The sequence below is a fragment of the Vidua chalybeata genome, chromosome 3 (genome assembly GCF_026979565.1).
Source record: "Vidua chalybeata isolate OUT-0048 chromosome 3, bVidCha1 merged haplotype, whole genome shotgun sequence".
Taxonomy (NCBI): domain Eukaryota; kingdom Metazoa; phylum Chordata; class Aves; order Passeriformes; family Viduidae; genus Vidua; species Vidua chalybeata.
Genome location: NC_071532.1, coordinates 113,589,053 through 113,604,311, shown reverse-complemented (window position 1 = coordinate 113,604,311; position 15,259 = coordinate 113,589,053). Strand labels below are relative to the sequence as shown.

The following is a 15,259-nucleotide window of genomic DNA, read 5'->3' as shown; positions in this document are numbered from 1 at the left end:
CCGAGCTTCCGGCCGCGCGACTTCCGGTCGCCGCCCGCCGGTGCGAGGTCCCGCCGCCTCCGCAGTCCGCCCGCGCCCCCCGGTCCGGTCCGGTCGCCGCCGACCGAGGCCGCCGCGGCCGCAATGGGCGCCTACTTGTCGCAGCCCAACACGGTGAAGAGCTCCGGGGATGGCGCCGGGCTCGGGCCGCGCCCGCTGCACTTCGGGTTCAGCGCCATGCAGGGATGGCGCGTCTCCATGGAGGTGAGGGGGTGAGGCCGGCGGGGCGGCGGCATCCACACCCGGCACTCCTCGGGGTCCTGCGCTGACAGGCCCCGACGGCGCCGAACGGCGAGGAGGTCCGGGGGCTCTCGGTCACCCCCTCCCTCCCTCCCTCCCGAGACCGGGAGGGGCACTTTGCCTGGCCCGGTGCCGCCCCAGCCTTTCCCGAATTCCACACGGCAGCCGCGTGTTCCGGCTCCTGCGTGGAGAGTTCCCCCGTGTTGTGGGGGACACGTGCGGCTGGATAAATCCCTGCGAGAAATGAGGAATTCGGGGTAAAAAAGGAAGGGAAGGAGCATTTGTGTGAAAGCAAGTGGGAAATTCTCAGGGAATATGCCTGATTTTCTCCCCTGAGATGAAGTGTCGGTGTCTTGCTGTGCTTCCTCCCTGTTTTTATTTATTTATAGGAAAATCTGTAGGAAGAATTCTCATGGCTGCTCTCAGTTTTGCTGTTGCCAGTGCTGGCTTTGCTGGGCTCGTTGTGGGCCAGACCCACCCGTGGCTGAGGATCCAGGGGTTTGCCCACGTCTCCCCAGTGTAGGAGGCTGCAGGACCTGCTCTTAAAGCTCTTGGTTGGTGTGAGGGCAGTGTGGGGCTGCTGGCCCTGCAGGTTTGTGAGTTTCAGACCCTCTGTGAGTACCAGTCCTGTGCTGCTTTGTTTCCCTTCTGGGTAGCCAGTGAACAGCTGAATTCAGTAGGGATTAATCCTGGTCCCTGCAGCCACGCCGGGTACATCTCTCAGTGTTTGCTTTGTAGCCCTGTGGGTGATTTGGAGAGGCTGTCCTGTTCAGGCTGTCAGACACTGAATTTTTGCTGATCTAGGTCAATAAGCCATTTTGCCAGACACTTCACTGCTTCTGGGAATGCAACAGGAGCTGTACAGGTGACAAATCAATGACCTGAGATTCTTCCTCCTCTCTGTGTGTGCAGCCCTGGGCTCTGGTTCTCAGGGTAGAAGATGCAGGTTTGGTGCTTGTGCTCCCAAGATTCACTCAGAGAACTGTGTGTGGAACTGGCTGGCAGTGTCTGAGCTGCTCCTTGCCAGTGGCCCATGGAGGGGGGGAGCTGGTGGCACGGGGACATTGCTGGAGCACTGAGTGTGACCTCAAAGGGATTAACGTGTGTGTAAGCAGCTCTGGCATGCCTTTGCACAGAGCTGGGATGTGTGAGGGAGCCAGGCTGGATGACTCTGATTTATGGTGCTGGTGAGTTCCCTCAGCCCTCCCACAGCTGGGACAGGGCTCTGACTTGGCTCACTTGGGGCTGTAGCTGTGCAGAGGCTGGGTGAGGCCCCGAGCTGCAGATGTGGGTTCTGCACCATCCAACATCTCTGGTTTATCCCTGCTGGCAGAGGCAGCACTGAGGCCATCAGTGTGGACATGGTTTAGTTGAGTTATCCCAAGAAACAAGCAGATGGCAGGAGTTGAACCTGCTGCAGATTGCTTCTGAGCCTGATGGGAGAGAAATGTGTGTTTTACACACAGCTGAGCAGTCAATTTTCTTGCATTCCAGCACTCTGTGTTCTGCTCTCTTACCTTGTTTTTTCATTCTCTTCATGTTCAGTTGCACTTTTGCTCTTCTACAAGGCTTGAGAAGGCCCTGAGCAATGTTTGTGCTTAATGCTGTGGTTCTGTGTGTGCTGGTGAAGCCAGTCAGAGTGTGCACTGGTAAGACACAGGTATTTTGGGTGTAAAGGAGCTTTTTGTCACGTTCTACTTGGGGTTTAGGAGCCTTCAAGTGAGGTGGGTGTACAGGGCTCTGAAGAAATACTGTAGCTTAGTCCATAGTGGTTACTTTGGGAGTAAGGAAATGTTTGGAGCAGATGAGGGACCCCAAGGATAATTTGTATTAGGTAATTGTATTGTATTAGGTATTAGAAGCAACAAAGAAAAGGGCTGAAGTCAGTTTTATGGTCCAGAGGAGTTCTCTGGGGTATAGTGGAAGGCACAGGATGAGGTTGGTTGGGGCTTCTCCAAACTCTTTGCTCCTGCTTTGGCTGTACCCCCACAGTGAGACACCAGTTTGCAGCTTCATTCCTTTCCCAGGCTTAGAAGAAAAGCCCTTGATGCAAAAATGGAAAGAGTTTAGTTCAAAATACGGAGATTTGTTACATGAGCTCTCAGGTTAATTTCATTTCAGCTGAATTGGGTGTTTGATGTTTCAGACACAGTTTTTCACCACTGTTACAGTAACCACTCCGTGAGTGGGGAGGGATCCCAGAACGCTGGGTAGCAGGAGCAGGCTTTTGGAACCCTTGTGAACTCTTCCAGCACACGAGATCACAGTGAGAGGACAGTCACTGCAGCTCCCTGAGCAGGCTGGCTGCACGCTGCTCTGGGGGCGTCGGCAGTGCCAGGACCTGGCTTTGCCCACCAGCCCTGGTGCTGGGAGCGGGGCAGAGCGAGCCCCAGGGCAGGTGGGCACTGAGCCCTCCCCTGCGTGTGCCAGCCCTGCCCATCTGCCCCTGGGGTGGGGCTCAGTGTGGGGACACATCAGGACAGGCTCAGAGGGGGCTCAGCAAGGGCAGCACAGACTATTTTTGGTGCCAGCTCTGGCTTTCCGCAGCAGCAGCATTTGCATCTCTTTAATTACACTGCTGTTTGGTCACCTGGGGCTTATCCCAGTTATTGTGTTGGGGGTTCAGTGTCTCACTGGCTTCTGTGAATGCTCAGAAAAGTGAGCACTAAAACGCTGCTTCTTGGTTTATCTCTGGGGAAACTTCCTGCATTACCATTCAGTCATTACTCGTTTTGAACTTAGATGATCACTTGCTGGTTCAGATGGTCTTTTCATCCCAGTGCCAGCAGTTCCATTGCAAAGAGTACATAAACCCAGAACCTCACTGTTCCTGTTTCCTGAGCAAGGAATAAAGTTCTCTTTTTACAGAAAACTCTTTTTTTACAGAGAACTCTGGAGAGCAAAGATACCTTATCCAAGGAGTCGTGCCTAAAAAAGAGAGAGCTCAGTGGTTGCTGGGCTGTGATCTAGTTCTGTGTGTGTAAATTTTGGAATGTTGCTGGCAGCAAGGACACATCCAGACATTTGAGACTGCTGTCTTGAAGTAAACACAGTGTTTTGGGGCAACTGTAGCACATTGAAGGTGAAGAACCACAGAAAAGATCACATTGTTGAACATATTACAGGATACATGTTCTTCCTGACCACAGGAGTGTGGGATGTCAGGTGGTGAGGGCTGGATTGAAGGAATGTCTGGGGGTTAGCTGGGCAGGGGGAAGGGCCTAGGAGAAAGGTTCAGCCTGGCCATCTGTTCCAGCCTCTGTGCTGCAATAGCCAAGGTGGGTTTGCTTGCCCATAGGGGAAGGAGTTGAGGCTGTAAAAATCACAGGGATGCCTTCCTCAAAGCTGGCTGCCCCACACAGACCTTGTGGAGAGAAGGGCTGTGCACTGTTCATGGCTTGTGGTGGTGTTAGCCTTTGGTGTTGGCCAGAGATGGGAATGGAGCTGGGGAGGGGTCTGGAGCACAAGTCTGAGGAGTGGCTGAGGGAGCTGGGGAAGGTTCAGCCTGGAGAAAAAGAGGACTGGGGGGAGCTTCTCACTCTCTGCAACTCCTTGACGGGAGGGTGCAGCCAGGGGGGGCCACACTTGTCTCCCATGAAACAATGGACAGGAGAAGAGGAAACAGTCTCAAGCTGTGCCAGGGCAGGTTCAGGTTGAGTGTTGTGAGCAATTTCTTCATGGAATGGTTTGTCCAGCCCTGGCACAGGCTGGCCAGGGCAGGGGTGGAGTCCCCATCCCTAGAGGGGTTTAAAAGCAGTGTAGTTGTGGCACTTTGGGGGCATGGGACAGCACTTTGGGTTGGCAGTGCTGGGGCAATGGTTGGGCTCAGTGGTCTCAGAGGGCTTTTCCAACTCAAACAAATTTGTGTTCCTATGATTTTCTGTGGGTCTAATGCAATCTCTTTAATTTCAGACCTTTGCTCTCTCTTTCAGGATGCCCACAACTGCATTCCCGAGCTGGACAGTGAAACAGCCATGTTCTCAGTCTACGATGGACACGGAGGTAACTGTGGCCACTCTGCTCTGTCCTGTCCTTCAGTGTGACCCCTTTGGGCAGCTGGGGCATCCATCTCTTGTTAGGAATTCTGCTCCTTGATAGAAGCATTTTCTTTCATAAATACCATTAACGGAGGTTCTGAACCTCTTAGGGGTCCTAAGAGGCAGGTCAGGGTTTGATCTGAAATTGAAATCAGATTTTTATTCTATCTTTTATACCTTTTGAGAATGGCTGTTTTTATGGTGGATAAGCTGGGCAGAAGAGTCACAGAAGAAAAAGTGGTAATAAAAATCACCTGAGATTGACTCTAGGCAGTGTGTTCTAGTGGTTGCCCAAGGAAAGAGAGAAAATCAAAACAGGCCGATCCATTCCCTGTAAGGGTTCCTTAAACTGGAGATTGCAGCCATTCCATCCTGGAGACATGGTGGAGTCTTCTGGATGAGCTAACTCTTCACAAATTTGTCTGATTGCATTTTAAGAAGGTTTCTGTGTTTGGTGATTGTTTACACTGTGCATTTTGCACAGAATCATTATTTGAAAAATATATGGTTAAATCTGCCTGATAATTTCACTGCAGTATCCATGAAACAAGGAATGAGTTGAATAATCACTCTGGTAGTACTTTTCACTTTTACTTTTTTGGACTCTGTTTTTTTTTTTTTTTCCAGTCAAGAGGAGTCCAAAGCTTCTCTCTGCTTGTATGAGTGATCCATCTTGTTTTACTGACCCTTTTTCCTGCTAATTTATGTAGATGTTGAACAGCATAGCTTTTCAAGGAGCTCTCCCAGTGGCCATCCCCCATTCTGAAAACTGCTCCTATCTAACCTCCCTGCTTTTCTTGTGACAGCTTAGTATGGAAAAGGTTTGATGGTTTGTTTGAAAGCTCTTTGAAGATCTGTGTGCAGTAGATGAACTGAACTGCCTGTTTCCTCCTGCTCATTGGCTCTGTAACCATGTCCAGTTTTTGATTGGCACCGCTGCATTTGTAGCAAGTAGCTCTTCCAAAGATGTCATCTCATTCTGAAGAATGTATTTCATATCCTGAAATTACTTTTTTCCTGAACTTCATCTCAGAGTGTGCAGAGACCCATGTGGAGCAGTCACTGATATCCTGAAGGGTATCTCTGAGAACATGGGAATGATGGGTTGGTGCTGAGAGGCAGGAATGACAAGCAAATGGGATGTAGGGATCAGGAGCTGCTCACTTCAAAACAGTGTGTGTGTGTGTGTGTCTGGCAAAAATAAAGATAAGGAGCATCTACCAAAAATGGGTCAAGAATGAAGAGTATCAAACCATCTCTTCTCCTCTGAGCTCAGTGTGTTGGTTCCTTAGCTGCCAAGGTCTTACACCATGTGTTGGGTTTTAGAGAGACTTTGGACACTTATGACATTCCTCTTAGTATAGGACACTAAGTATTGTGTTTGGGGATCTTAAATACAATAGGGAAGATTTGAGATAGACATTAGGGAAAGGCATGGAATGGCAAAACACTGGCATGAGTTTCTAACTCATATTTTAGATGTCTAGTGGTTGAATCTCTACAGCTCTCCCTGGACAAACCATATCAGGAAGGACATGGATATAGTTGAATCTGAATTAGAAGAACAGCTTTTGCCCATCCCCTGCTATTGTGTGATTTTATTGATGCATTAGTTCTTAAGTTTGAAGCAATTACTCTTACCGTGTAAGAATAAGTTTTTGGATGGAAACGTTGCTAAGCTTTATTAGCTGGCAGTACAGAAACTGAATTTAGCTTCTCTTATATACCTTGCTCATCTCTCAACCTGAAACACTCCAGTAAGCTTCCTGCTCCAGCTAGGTTGGGAGAAGTTTTTATTACTGTGTTATTTGAAAAAGGGTAACTATGGGGGGGGGTTTTACCTATTAGCATTTTCAATTTCATTGATCAGTTTTTCTCTTATGTTTCCCTGTTGTGGACAAGCCTTCCAGTGTTTGAAAGAAGCTGCTGGGCCAGTTTTTTGCCTTCCCCAGCTCCATTTTTTATGTGCTCTGGCCTCCCTGCCCCCAGATGCTGGAGGATGATATTTGGGCACTCTGCCCCTTGAGTGGGGGGCAGGGAGTGTTTGCTCAGTCCCTATTGCAGTCTACTTGTGATTTAGCCTTTATTTTAATAACATGTCTTCATTGACATCTATCTCACATTGCTCGTCTGTCTTGAGGTTTATTTCTCTCTCTTTGCTATTTGCCTTTTCATTAATTAAAAAAATTATTATTGTTGTTTTAAACTTCTCTCGACTCAAGGGCTTCCTGCCTTTTACTCTTCCAATCCATTCCCTGGTTCCACGAGAGGTGGGCAAGTGGCTGGATGGTGCTTAGTTGCCCCCTGTGGTTAAACCACAGCAGTCCTTTCTTGGCACCCTCCATGGGGCTGGAAGGGTTGGAGCAGTAATGGACAGAGCACGTCAGAGGGGATTTGTGTCTGTGAGCAGCGGGAGGTCACGGTGCTGGCTCAGTGTTCCCAAGATCAGTTTACCTGACCCACACCACGCTCTTTTCTGTGCTGTACCTGTTGGAGGCCGGTGTTGGTTCCTGATGTTTGCTGGGCTCCGCAGTGATTAGTAGTGTTTGACCAAGAGATCTGTTATTCAAATGCTGACCTTGAGCCTCTGCTTGCACTTGGCTCTGCACTGAGGACATCACTGTCCTTCAGGTTCTCTCATGGAGACAACTAACAATTTTTCACCTCCCTCCAAGAGGTGTTTCTGGAGAAAACATAGAATGGCCAAGGCCTCACAACCCTCACAGGCAAGACTTTCTTCCTAATAGCCCATCTAACACTGCCCTCTGTCAATGTGGAGCCATTTCCCCCTTGTCCTGTCACTCTAGGCCCTTGTCAGAGGTCCTCTCCAGTGTTCCCAGGTCAGACCCAGTCTCTTTGTTCCCTGTACCATGGAATGCTTTGCAGCATGGTGTAGCAGCAGCCATTTGGCTGTTTCTGTTCTCTGTCAATGGCCACTTGATCCCTTCTCTGCAGGTACATTGGAAAAGTCCCTTGTCTGTCTTTCTCCCAAATCTCCCCACTTGTTTGCTTCCCACCATGTTCCCTTTGCTGAACTGATGGCTGGCTGCTGCTTTCCCCTCACTTCTCTTGCTCCTCATTCCTTCTCAGAGCTTTGCTCCTGCCTGCACAGCTCTTCCTGATGCCCAGCTGCCTGCACAGTCTCTGTTGGGCAGAGAAGGGCAGGGAAGTTGGGATGTGCAGTAGGAAGGTCAGGAGTTGTGTGGCTGGTCCATCCTGTGAAAAACCCTCCTGCAGCCCAAAGGAAAGGAGCCCATGTGGCTCTGGTTGTGCCTACAGGAAAGCCCCAGGTGCAGGTAGGCTCTGGCTTGCTGTGCCCAGCCACCCATACTGCTACTTCTTTGTACTGGGACAGGGAATGATTGGTCTAGAACAGCCTCAAGATGTTCCTGGACCCTGCAGTGGGACCCTCCACCTGCCTGCAGCTTGCCCTGCTCCTTTCCCTCTTTCTGAATCATTTCATTTGTTTCTCAGTTTCTGGCTCTAATTTTTCTTCTTTGTGAGGTGTGAGCCATGTCCACGTTCCTGTGTCCTACACTGTTCTTTGCTCATGTAAAAACCTCAATGACTCAAAGTAGTGTGATCTCTTACACTACTCTTTCTTGCCCTGTTCAAGATAAACTACATAAATTCATCATCACTCAATTTACTCTTCCTTCTCTCTTAGTAGCACTTTCAGGATCTAAACAAATGCCCCCCATGCCCTATTCCATACCCGACACAGTTACTTACCAAGCTGGGAGAGTTTCTGGCTTTAAAAATCTCTCAGCTGCTCTAGGATGAGCACTTGACTTGAGCTGTCTCTCAGTCCTGGTTATCCCCTGTGCTCTCAGCACAGTGTTCTGGCTGCTGTTTATCTTGCTGTGCTCTTTCCTGTACCAAGTGACTGCCCTTTCTCCTGAGAGCTTCATCTCAGTCTCTGGGATCTCATTGCCCTTGGACTGGCACACACACCAGGAGAGAGAACACTTCTTATGTGCTCACTGCACATCGGTAATGTTCCAATAGAACCTACAGTGAGCAAAAGCTTCCCTTTCCTTCTGCTTTCACTGACATATGAAATTTAAGATTTCCAGGTAGGCTGGACCTAAAGAGTCAGCCTAAGCTCCCTCTCAGGAAGTTCACAGCATTGGCCAAACCTGGTGGTTTGGAGCTCTGAGGTTCACCAGGGCTATCTGCACATCCTACTGGGAAGGTGTAAGCAGGATCCCCACACTCAGCTGCTGTGTCACTGTTCTCTGTCTGGAGCAGCTCTGGCTTGTGTCCCAGGATTTACCTCAGGAATTCAGCTGCTCAAGAGCAGGTTCTGTCTGGAAGGATGAGCCGCTTTAAATAAATTCTGCTCTTTTTCAGGAGAAGAAGTTGCCCTGTACTGTGCCAAGTACCTCCCTGAGATCATCAAAGACCAGAAGGCCTACAAGGAAGGCAAATTGCAAAAGGTAAGGAGCCAACTCTGCCCTGGACTGAGTAAGTGCCAACACAGAGGAAAGCCCTTGCATCAGTACCCAGTTGGGTGTGGGTTGTCCAGGGAGGTGATGGAGTCTCCATTCTTAGAGCTATCCAGAACTTGTCTGGGCATAGTCCTGGGTGTCCCTGCTGGAGCATGGTGTTGGATCAGGAGAAGCCTGTAGGTCCCTGCCAGCTGCAGCCATGCTGTAATTAGTTACAGTGTGCAAGCTGGAAGAGACTGCATTGCACAGGATGGCAGGCAGGCATCCTGTAGGGAAGGGGCAGTTGCCCACTCATGTCTTTGTTCACACACAGGCCCTGGAAGATGCATTCTTGGCCATTGATGCCAAGCTCACCACAGAGGAGGTGATTAAGGAGCTCTCTCAAATGGCTGGGCGGCCACAGGACGATGAAGATGAGAAGGAGAAAGTTGCTGATGAAGATGATGGTAAGTCAGATGCCACTGGACAAGGCTGCAGCTCCAGGACAGGGATGTAAAGCAGCAGGGTCCTTGGACACAAGGTTTTCTGTCCCAGTTTCTCAGTTAAATTTTGGCTGAGTTGAGCTACTGCCCTTAGCATTGTCTGTGGCTTTGGGCTGGTGCTAGAGGGGGAACATTTATCCATTTGCAAGCTTAATGCTATAGATAGCACATACAGATAACATATAGATGTCACATTTTCTATAGAGCTTCCTCCATGGGTTACAGGGTTCCAGGATGTCAGGAATTCTGAGCTGGACTCAGTTGTGGAAGGGAAATGATGTGGTATGCAGTCCTCAGCTCCCCCTGGCTGGTGGCAGCCACCAGGTACAGAAAGGATTGAAGCAGATCCTGGTCTTTTCAGGAATTCTTCTTCCCACAAAGAAGCAAGTGTTCCACCAGCAAGTGGCTGCCAGCCCAGGAGGTGTTTCCTGGGGTGGAATCCTGGGCTGCTCTTGCCAAATACCATGTGACCAGCCTTGAGACAGATGCAAGGTGCTCCTGTCACCTTGAACAATATGTCACTCTGCAAACGCTGAATTTGTTGGGTTTTTTCCTCCAGCTGACAGGGATGAAGTCATGGGATGAAGGATGGGTGGGTGGTTGGATTTTCTTTCTTGTTCTATATTTTCAGGAGCATTTGGGCTATCTGTATTTGTTTTCCTTTTGGGATTAAATAGCAAAGCAAACTATATGCAAGGGGATGTCAATAGGGAAACAGTGGTGTTTGACCCATGGTCACTGGGGAAAATCATCCCACTTTCTGCCTAGTCCCATCTGGGAGATGGCCAAAGTTGTGCTCTCACCTGTTGTACCTGTCCAGATGACATCTGGTGGGCATCACTGGGGTGTTTCAGCTGTTCTCTTGTTCCTAGCTGCAGCATTAATGACCAAATGACTTCTGCACATGCAAGTGGTGGCTCTGCTTCCCTGTAGCTCCCAAGGAGCTTGTGCTTGGGCAAGTGAGCCTCTACCCCCTGGCCACACACCTGATGTGCACACTGTGCTGCCACCGGCCCTCATGCCTGATGTAAACACTCTGTGGTGCTGTCAGTTGGCCAGGAAGCACCGGGTCTGGGGCAGTGGGGCACTGGCAGGCTGTGCTGTGGTCAGAACTGTGGCCTGGCTGTTCCCTTCCTGCTCACCTGTAGCATCTGGAGCTGTGGGAGGGCACAGGCCTGGCTGTGTGCTCAGAGTCAGCCTGGGGAGCACTGCTGGAACTCTGCCAGCAGCCAGCCTCAGCTGGGGCAGCTCAGCACAGCACCCAGGGTGGTGGGTGTCCTGCTCTCTCACCCTCTCTGTCCTTGTCCTCTCCCTCTTCCATTTGCAGTGGATAATGAGGAAGCTGCTCTTCTGCACGAAGAAGCCACAATGACCATCGAGGAGCTTCTCACACGTTACGGACAAAACTGCACCAAGAACCTCAAAGCCAAGTCTGTAGCTGCAGCTGGGGATAACGCTGTGGAGGGGACAGGCAAGCAGCATGATGGGGAGTCAAATATGAATGGAGAGGCTGACCCAGGGGAGATTCCCGACCACAAGGAGAGGAAGAACGGGAAGCCAGACGAAGAAATCACGGGTATTTCCTCCACCTCAGACAAAGCCAGCGCTGGAGGCAACAGCCCTGCTCTGCAGAAGCCTGAACTAGGCAAAGGTGACGAGGCCGTCACCTCTTCTACTGGGGAGGCCGGGCCCTCCTGCTCCTCTACGGGAAAGCCCCAGCGCACAACCAAATCCAAATTTTTTGAGGACAGTGAGGATGAGTCAGATGAGGTTGAGGAAGAGGAGGAAGACAGTGAGGTAGGAAACAGCACTGGAACAGAGTGGCCTTCTGGCTGGGCAGAATGCATTGCTTATGGTGGTACTTGAGACGAGCCTCTGGCTCATCCTAGGTGTGTTCCTAGGAGCAGGTGTTTCAGGCTGATCCTTTGAGGCCATCCCGTGGGAATGTTTGGGATTATTGAGCTAACCCCAAAGGACACACACTCATCCTGCAGCAGCCATAGCTGATAGCCCCTGGTCCTGCTGCATGCACCATCCCTTCATCCACTGCTGTAGTGATACGAGCTGCTCTCGTTGTAGCCATCAAGTGTGGGGGACACATGGCAGGTCACCTCACACCTCTGGGGGAGCTGACCATTGGTCTCCAGGATGGAGGGACCAGCGGTGGGGACAGCACCAAGGGTCCTGTGTGACTCCTGTGGTATCTCTCCTTTCTTGTAGGAATGTAGTGAGGATGAAGACGGTTACAGCAGTGAAGAGGCAGAGAATGAAGATGATGAAGATGACACTGAAGAAGCAGAGGAGGATGAGGATGAAGAGGAGGAAATGTTGTTACCGGGCATGGAGGGAAAAGAGGAGGTACGCACCCTGGTTTTGTGTTCCGCAGCTTAACGTGGAGCCAGGGGCACTTGGGAGACTCAGCTCGGAGTTGTTCCTGTTCAGGTGGGGACAGAACAACCTGTGCACTCTCCTGGGGCTGAGGGAGCTGCTGACAGCCTGGGTTTGTGCAGAAGCTGAGGGATGGGCCTGGATCTGGACGGCAGGTTGAGATGGAAGAGGCTGATCCTGCTGCTGGGCATGAGGTGCTTGGAAGGTGGTGTGGGGGGAGAGCGTGGGGCAGGAATGGGAGGGCTCTGCTGGCACTGCTGCTCCAGCAGGACTCCTCACCGGACAGGGCTATGGCTCTTCAGCCCACGATGGCACAGTCAGGCAGGCCAGGGACCCAGGGGGTCAGGAAAAGGGGACGTGGTTTCAAAGGTGCCAATTTCTCCCTCTGGGGAAATGTCCTGACTTGAAGTGAGGATATGCTCAAGCTGGGCTGGGGTTGGAATTAGCACATTAGAGCGGAGGCTACAGACCTGTGGAAGGCCACAGAATCCTGACCCACCACGCTGTATGAGACTGGGATGGAGGTGTTGCCTAACCCTGCCCCTCAGGGAACACACTCCTGGTGTTTGCCACTTCCCTCAGGCCTTCTCCATTGTTTCATGTGTGCTTATGGGGTGCAATGCAGCACCCTGGGATCTGGGACTGGGGCTGTGCAGCTGGTGCTGGTTCCCTTAATGGCCTGACAGGGAGACAGAGAAAGAAATCTCACCAGAATTGTCTCCTGCAGCCTGGCTCAGACAGCGGGACCACGGCTGTGGTGGCACTCATCCGGGGCAAGCAGCTGATCGTGGCCAACGCCGGGGACTCGCGCTGCGTCGTGTCAGAGGGTGGCAAGGCTGTCGACATGTCCTACGACCACAAGCCAGAGGATGAGGTGGAGCTGGCCAGGATAAAGAATGCTGGTGGCAAAGTCACCATGGATGGAAGGGTGAACGGCGGCCTCAACCTCTCCAGGGCCATCGGTAAGCAGGGAGGGGGGATGCTGGCAGGCCTGGCCTCAGAGCACTGGCCTCAGGAGAGCCACGCTGACAGCACTGCCAGCCACTGAGGTTGTGGGACAATTTTTAATGAGATGAGTGAATCAGTGTTTGATGGGAGATTTCAGTCTAATTGGAGAAAACGGCCGTGAAACAGTTGGACATCAGTGGAAAGCAGCATCTGACACATCCCAGGCTGTTATGCCAGCAGCTGGGTTCTCAGAAACCACCTCATATAAACTGTCCCAAAACCAGACTGCTGCCTCTGGAACAAGACTCTTCCTGCTTACTGGGTTATTGAGGAATCTTGGTGTGTTGCTTCCTGAGGACCTGGCTTCATGGCAGTTTGAGCCCATTTATTTATCTGAGTGTGTACAGAAGGACCCAAACCACTGAAATCATTATCTTAGTGTAAAAATATAAAACACACCTCTAGGGTGGGAATAAGGAGTTTATCTAGGGAGACACTGGCATTCCCACCTGCTATTTTGTGGTGGCCCTGGAAGTGCCCTCATAGGATGATTCCTGATAAGCTGCTAGTCAGAGCTGAGGGCCAGTTTTCTCAAGGGAACTTGTAATCATAAAATGAACCCTGGAGTGGGAAAAGGTACCTTAAAGCTCAACCAATTCCAGACACATCCATGGGCAGGGACAGCTTCATTAGACCAGGGTGTTCCAGGCCCCATCCAGCCTGGCCTTGAACACTTCCAGGGATGGGGCAGCTGCAGCCTCTTCAGAGGTGACAGGTGCTGTGTGCTGTTGGCCTGGTGTTGGTTGCCCCAGGAGCTGGGGACAGGGCACTTGGTTTGGAGTAAAGAGAGGCTGAGCTGGCCAAGACCCCTCCTCCCTGGGCTTGCCAGAGCTTACACCTGGAACCTGCAATGGTTCCTCTACTTCGTGGCCCACAGCCTGATCCCAGGTTGTGGGAGCACTCACTGATCCCACTGGGAATGCCCTGTGGCAGGGCACAGCACTGCCTGTGCCCAGACATCTTCCTCCCTACCACAGGGGATCACTTCTACAAGCGGAACAAGAACCTCCCTCCAGAAGAGCAAATGATCTCTGCCTTGCCTGACATCAAAGTGCTGACAATAAACGATGACCACGACTTCATGGTCATTGCCTGTGATGGAATCTGGTGAGTGGTGAGGGAGCTGTTGTGCCTCTGGGGCATCACTGCTCCAGCCTTTCTCCAGAGCTGGGCCTGAAGAAGGCCTGTTGGACACTATGGCATGTGTGCTCCCTTTGCCTGCCTGCCTGACCTCTCTGCTCTACAGGAACGTGATGAGCAGCCAGGAAGTGGTGGATTTCATCCAGTCGAAGATCACCCAAAAGGATGAGAATGGAGTCCTGCGGCCGCTCTCCTCCATTGTAGAAGAGGTAAGATGGGGAGCTCTGCTGTCCCTCCAGCAATGTGGCATCTCTGCGTCCTGGCTCAGTGCCTGGCTCTGCCTTCCCCCTCCCTCAGATGGGTTCCCTGGGTACTCCAGCCAGTGTCTGACCTCAGGGGTGCTGTCCAGCCCAAGGAGTTTCTGCCTGCATTCAGAAACCTGGGGCTGCCAAGGCCATCTCTGTCTCCTGTCCAGTGGGAACAGCATTTGACTCCTCCTGCACACGTCTGGCCTGGCAGCCCCTGAGCCACTGTCAAGTGCTGGAACGGGCCCAGTGCCTCAGGGTGGTTGCCCCTGTGTGTATCTGTTCTCTCTGCTGACTTGCCCTGTCCCTCTCCAGCTGCTGGATCAGTGCTTGGCTCCAGACACCTCAGGGGATGGCACCGGCTGTGATAACATGACCTGCATCATCATCAGCTTCAAACCCCGTAACACACACCCACCTGCTGAGAGTGGGAAGCGGAAACTGGGGGAGGCAGCGGCACCAGCAGAGGAGAACGGTGGGGACAGCACCAAGAAGTCCAAACTGGAGTAGCAGGGCCCACCTGGGGACTGGGCTGTGCTCACCAGACTCTCGTTTCTTACCCATGCTGAACTCAAGACTCCAGGTCTTGTCCTTTTTTTAGCCTTAGCAGAGGCCTTGTTTGTCCGTGTCCTGGTCGGGGGGTGGGCGGGTCTGGTTAGCAAGGGCATGTCGCACTGTTCATCCGTAACCATTCCAAAGAGGGAGCGAGGACGGAGCCGCGCCCGGGAGCGCTGCACTGCAGAGTCCGTGCTGAGGAGGAGGAGGATGTCCCCCCATTGTCTCCATGTGGTTGTTGCCATTTCTGTGCCTGTGAATTTCTGTTTGGAGGGAAGAACTTTTTCACTGTTGAGGTTTTTTTAATCTGCACCCGATTATTTAAGGCCCTTTCCGGTTTTTTTTTTTGTGAAACAATCTGGCGGTGGTGCTGCAGCCACGCCGCGTTCAGTTGTACACTTTCAATCAATACTTTTTTCAAACTAAAAGATCCAAAAATACAGGTGTGGTCTTGGTCCTTGGTTCTTTCCTGGAGGGGGAGGTGAGGAAGGTGGGGTGGGGTGGGGAGGAGAACATTTGGCCCTGTGGTCTTGGATCACTGCAGGGTTTTGGCCTATGGCTTTTGAGTTTCCCCAGGATGGCTCTTCTGAGGTGTCTCACACAGAGTAGACATGAGCCTCTGGAGAAGGTCTGTGTCTCCTTGAGGGAGATGGTTACCAGGCATGCCCCTGAGT

At 51.6% G+C, this 15,259-nt stretch overlaps 1 protein-coding gene across 2 annotated transcripts; it reads left to right on the top strand.

Moving 5' to 3' along the window:
* Positions 1–9: 9 nt before the first annotated feature.
* On the top strand, positions 10–15,025 carry PPM1G (protein phosphatase, Mg2+/Mn2+ dependent 1G). 2 transcript variants are annotated; one of them, XM_053939815.1, is made up of 10 exons: positions 10–243; positions 4,212–4,281; positions 8,670–8,755; positions 9,081–9,213; positions 10,577–11,046; positions 11,470–11,607; positions 12,365–12,599; positions 13,623–13,752; positions 13,892–13,994; positions 14,346–15,025. In XM_053939815.1, the coding sequence occupies exons 1-10, from the start codon at positions 124–126 to the stop codon at positions 14,538–14,540; spliced, it is 1,680 nt and encodes a 559-aa protein (XP_053795790.1). In that variant the 5' UTR covers positions 10–123; the 3' UTR covers positions 14,541–15,025. The 2 variants fall into 2 exon arrangements, with proteins under 2 accessions (XP_053795790.1, XP_053795791.1); XM_053939816.1 differs by lacking the exon at positions 10–243 and adding an exon at positions 387–536.
* The last annotated feature ends 234 nt before the right edge of the window (positions 15,026–15,259 follow it).